This window comes from Procambarus clarkii, chromosome 5, assembly GCF_040958095.1.
Source record: "Procambarus clarkii isolate CNS0578487 chromosome 5, FALCON_Pclarkii_2.0, whole genome shotgun sequence".
Classification (NCBI taxonomy): Eukaryota; Metazoa; Arthropoda; class Malacostraca; order Decapoda; family Cambaridae; genus Procambarus; species Procambarus clarkii.
The window spans coordinates 42939335-42944965 of record NC_091154.1 but is presented as its reverse complement, the minus strand read 5'-3'; the positions used below and the strand labels follow the sequence as shown (position 1 = coordinate 42944965).

Genomic DNA, 5631 nt, shown 5'->3' with positions numbered 1-5631 from the left:
ACAGTCTGGACACTCATGAGGTTTGACACCTGAATGCACTAACATGTGATGTATAATAGTTTCACGGTCTCTAAATTTTTTGCCACACTCAGCACATTCAAAAGGTCTTTCTCCCGTATGCACCAGCCTGTGTTTCTTCAGATGTTGAAGCAGACCGAATCTCTTCTCACACTCTGGACACTCGTGAGGCTTTACACCTGAATGCACCAACATGTGGCGTATTATAGTTCGACGTTCTTTAAATTTTTTGCCACACTCAGCACATTCAAAATATGTTTTATCTGAATGCATCATCCTGTGTCTCTCTTTATTTGCAAACTGAGTGAATCTCTTCCCACACTCTGGACACTCATGGGGTTTGTGACCTGAATGCACTAACATGTGTTTCTTCACATTTTCAAGCAGTTTGAATCTCTTCCCACACTCTGGACACTCATGAGGTTTATGACCTGAATGCACTGACATGTGCTTCTTCACATGTTCAAGACGACTGAATTTCTTCCCACACTCGAGACACTCATGTGGTTTCTCACCTGAATGCACTAACAAGTGCTTCCTCATATTTCCACGATGAGTGAATACCTTCTCACACTGTGTACACTGGTAAGTCTTCATCTTCTTTATGATAGTTGCGGTTTGTGTAAAGGTTTATGCTCCTTTTTTGTAGTTGCTGTGGTGAAGTGGTTACACACTCGTCTGGCTTTTCGCGTGGGGTGTGTCCTGGGTTCTTATTCTGGCTGGGGAGGATTTACTGGGCGTCAATCCTTTCCTGTAGCCTCCGTTTACCAAACAATAAAATGGGTATCTGATTGTTAAACGATTTGGCGGGTCGTATTCCGGGGAATATAGGATTAAGGACTTGCCCGAAACGCTATGCGTGCTAGTGGCTGTACACGAATGCAAGAACTCTTCTTCTTTCTTGGCAATACGTGCAGTTTGCATGAAGGTTTTCCTCCCGATGACTGCACGAGTGGTAATGTAGAAAGATGCGGCACATCAATGGACACGACGTAACAGAGGGCAAGAACTGCTGCTCCTCACAAAATGGTGCCCAACGCTTGTACAAGCGTTCCAATGTTTTTTTTTTCTAGTTCCTTATCTTATTTTTCATATTTCTTATGTTTTGTTTATAACTGCTTTTCTACAGTTACCATCTATATTTTCATCATCTTTTCCAATTAACGAATATATTTGAAATTCTTTCTTTATACATAATACCATACGATTATATACTTTTTGAAGGAATCAGATCTCTCCTGGTGGATGGGATACAAATAATATCGTAAGCAAGGCGATTCGCCCGCGGATTTTGGAACCTACGTTATTTGTTTATTTATTTATTTATTTATTTATTTATTTATTTATTATTTATTTATTTATTTATTTATTTATTTATTTATTTATTTATTATTTATTTATTTATAAACAAAAAGGTTCATTGGGTTTATGAGCGTACATAGCATTGATGTTTTTAACATTCTTGTAAGGCCACTAACATGCATAGCGTTTCGGGCAGGTCCTTAGTCTAACAGATAATTTTAAGTAGGCAATTTCTAGTAAAACTGAAAAAATGTTTAACAGGTACATTGTAAGAAAATTCAACAAAGTTCAGTAGGTACATCAAAGTAAAATTTGAGGGTTATCAACAGGTGCATTGCAGCATAATTTGAGGATTATAATGCAGAAAATATGCTTTTAATATAAGCCAGAATTTCTTTATTGAAGATCAGCATTGTTCCAAATGGATAACAAAAACTGGAACTCAACTCAGAATGTATCAGGTTCATGATTTGTACAAAGAGAAACAACAACGGCACTTTCCTGCACCGTGGGAGGTTACACCCTTTCCAGTTTTAATCCCTCACTTTCCACCCAAGAAGCAAATTAGAGATCAGCCCAAGCTTCGTCTTGAGGCAAAGCTTGCCTTAAGCCATATTGATGCTCTGTCCACAGAGCATTCTCTCTCTCAAATCATATACACTGATGGTTCCCTACACCGTACCACGGGTGCAGCTGGAAGTGCAGTTGTCCTGACAATGGGCGATGGCTTGTACTTTGAGTGGGGAGTCCGTATAAACAATTGGGCCTCTACCCTTCAGACCGAATTATTTGCCTTGATCCTTGCACTGAAATGTGTACAAGTCTCCAAACTTGATACATTAATTGTAAGTGACTCCTTATCATCCTTAAATGCTCTCAACTCTTTAAGACATAACTGTAACGTGCTCGTGTCCGAAGCTAGACACAAATACAACAAAATTATTAAGGATGGTAACAGAGTCCATTTCATGTGGTCTCCATCTCATGTTGGCCTCCGAATGCATGATAGAGCTGATAAATTAGCCAAAGAATCTGCCTTTAAAGGAGCCGTTGAGTGTAACCTTGGATTGTCAATGAGCAATCTGAGAGCAGCAGTACACCGAGAACTTCAACAAGATCTTGTAGATCTGAGGCAAAGTGAAATTGACACCAGTAATTCCATCTATCATCATACTATCATGCAAGAGGAGCCACACATCTATGGATCATCCAATAAAATCAGCAGACTTCTAGATGTTACTACTGCTCGGCTTAGACTCGGTTACAAGTATCTCTGGGAATTCTCATTATCTGCTGATGTAGATCTGACCAAATGTAAACTGTGTCAACAAAATTATTCGCACACCCTCCGTCACTATGTGATGGAGTGCGAAAAGATACATGAATTTAGAGACAATTCTATAACCAATGTTCCAGCGATGTGTCAATATTTCATTCAAAATGATCTGCTACCAGAAATTTTAGCCAAATATCCCCAGTTTGCTAACTGTAGGTAGTAACTAAGTGATTGTAACCTATCCACCGCTGCCCACTGGATGGGGGGCGGTGTGCAGGACAAACATATAAATTTTGACACTAGCTCTCCACATATGTCAGTTGCTTAATTTAGAACCTGTACTTGAGGTCGATCTCGAACCCATTGTTGATGTGACAACTTATATTGAATTTTGTAACTAGCTCATCAAGATTGTAACTTGCTTAGCTAAATGAATTGTGGGGTTCGGTCCCTGAGCCCATTATGTGCCTCTGTAACCCTTTCCACTACCGCCCACAAGATGGGTATGGGGTGCATAATAAATGAACTAAACTAAACTAATATAACAATAATGATATAAGGTGATAGCAATGATTACAAGGATGAGGTTGTATGGCTTAGGTACATATATTGGGGATTGGATAGCACTAGATACAGTGCGAGTTTATTTATTTATGCATATACAAGAATGTACATAAGGAATGTGAGGATACAAATATGGTAATTACAGTCTTGTAAAGCCACTAGCACGCGCAGCGTTTCGGGCAGGTCCTTAATCTAAGAAAATTTTAAGGAGGTAAATACTTGCAAAATTTATAGACAAAAAAATGATAACAGATTACATGGAATGAAAAAAAAAGATGAGAGAAAATTATAGGTACAGTATATTAAAGCACATAGGTAGCTATGATTGATTGCAATGACAGCTTAAAATGGTAGTTGACAACAAATTGGTAGGCATAATACAGCAGAAACAATATAAGATTGATTGCAATGACAGCTTGAATGGTAGTTGACAAAAATTGGTAGTCACAATACAGCATATGGCTAGCACATAAAAGAAGACAGCAATGAACACAATGATAAGGTTGTTTGATATTACATAAAAATTAGGAGATTGGGTAACACTAGGTACAGAGCAAATTTAAAGCTCAGTGTAGGAAACTAAATAGATGAAGTTAGGTACTTTTTGGTTTTGCTTTTAAATAAGGCAAAAGTTTTACAGTTTTTCAATTCACTAGGGAGTGAGTTCCATAGACTAGGTCCCTTAATTTGCATAGAGTGTTTACACAGATTAAGTTTGACCCTGGGGATATCAAAGAGATATTTATTTCTGGTGTGGTGATAATGGGTCCTATTACATCTGTCCAGGGAGAGTTTCAGAGCATGGTTTACATTTAAGAACAGGGTTTTGTAAATGTAGTTGACACAAGAGAATGCGTGGAGGGAGTTAATATTTAGCAAGTTTAGGGATTTAAACAAGGGAGCTGAGTGTTGTCTGAAAGCAGAGTTAGTTATTATTCTGATAGCAGATTTTTGCTGTGTGATGATGGGCTTAAGGTGGTTTGCAGTGGTAGACCCCCATGCACAGATACCATAATTAAGATAGGGGTAGATTAGTGCATAATATAGTGAGAGGAGAGCAGAGTTAGGAACATAATATCTGATTTTGGAGAGTATACCAACTGTCTTAGAGACTTTCTTAGTTATGTGTTGAATGTGGGTGCTGAAGTTGAGTCTCTTGTCTAGGAATAGGCCAAGAAACTTGCCATCATTTTTATAACTGATGTTAATGTTGTCTATCTGTAGCTGAATTGCATTTGATGATTTGCTTCCAAATAAGATGTAGTAAGTCTTTTCGATGTTTAATGTTAGTTTGTTCGTTGACATCCATAAGTGGACTTTTTTAAATTCATTATTCACAACATTATTTAGTGTATGTTGGTTGAGGTTTGAGTAGATAAGGGTAGTATCGTCAGCAAACAATATAGGTTTGAGAATATTAGAGACATTAGGCAGATCGTTTATATATATAAGAAATAGAAGAGGTCCTAAGATGCTGCCCTGTGGCACTCCAACGGTAATTGGTAGAGTGGAAGAAGTTGTATCATTGATGGTTACATATTGGTGTCTGTCACTAAGATAGGATCGGATGTAGTCAAGGGCAAGGCCTCGGATTCCATAATGCTGGAGTTTAAGTAAGAGGTAGTTGTGATTAACAGTATCAAAGGCTTTTCTTAGGTCAATGAAGAGTCCAATCGGAAACTCATTTTTGTCAAGGGCTGAGTAGATAATGTCAAGGAGACTAATGATTGCATCATTGGTGCTCTTTTGGGACCGGAAGCCAAACTGGCAGGGGCTGAGTATGTCGAATTTTACGAGGTAGGAATAGAGCTGTTTGTAAATAATTTTTTCAAATGTTTTTGATAGAATGGGTAGATTTGATATTGGTCTATAATTGTTTATGTCCGCCGGATTGCCTCCTTTATGGACTGGCGTTACTCTTGCTTTTTTGAGGATATCAGGGAAGGTGTGATACTCTATAGATTTGTTGAACAGTAGTGCTATGGGTGGGGCAAGGGCATGGGAGGCTCTCTTGTACACAATGGACGGAATTTCACTGGTGTTCCCTGCCTTGGTTTTTAGAGAATGTATGATGGACACAACATCTGCCGGGCTGATTGGTGAAAGGAGAAGAGAGTTTGGATAGCTGCCTGAGAGATATGTGTTAATATGTGTCTGAGTCTGTGGGATTTTACTGGCAAGATTAGCACCAACCGATGAAAAGAAACTGTTAAATTCATTTGCCATTTCTAAGTCAGTTGACGGTATACCCCCATCCTTGTAGAGTTTTATTTGGTTATGTGAGTGTTGTTTAGTTCCTAGGATACTAGAGATAGTTTTCCAAGTGCTTTTCATGTTGCCTTTTGCTTCATTGAATCTATTCACATAATATACAAGTTTTGCCTTTCTTATGATACTGGTAAGCATTGATGAGTACCTTTTAGCTACTTCCTTTGAAACTAGGCCAATCCTAACTTTCTTTTCATATTCAT

General features: G+C 38.3%; 1 protein-coding gene across 1 annotated transcript in view; it reads right to left on the bottom strand.

The window, feature by feature from the left end:
* LOC123766367 (zinc finger protein 154-like) overlaps positions 1 to 1099 on the bottom strand; it is a 2644-nt gene extending 1545 nt beyond the window's left edge. Inside the window, exon 1 of the mRNA XM_069302024.1 lies at positions 1 to 1099. This exon is cut by the window's left edge and continues 1545 nt beyond it. Coding sequence (XP_069158125.1) covers positions 1 to 615 — 615 coding nt within the window. The 5' untranslated portion in view covers positions 616 to 1099.
* Positions 1100 to 5631: the final 4532 nt, after the last annotated feature.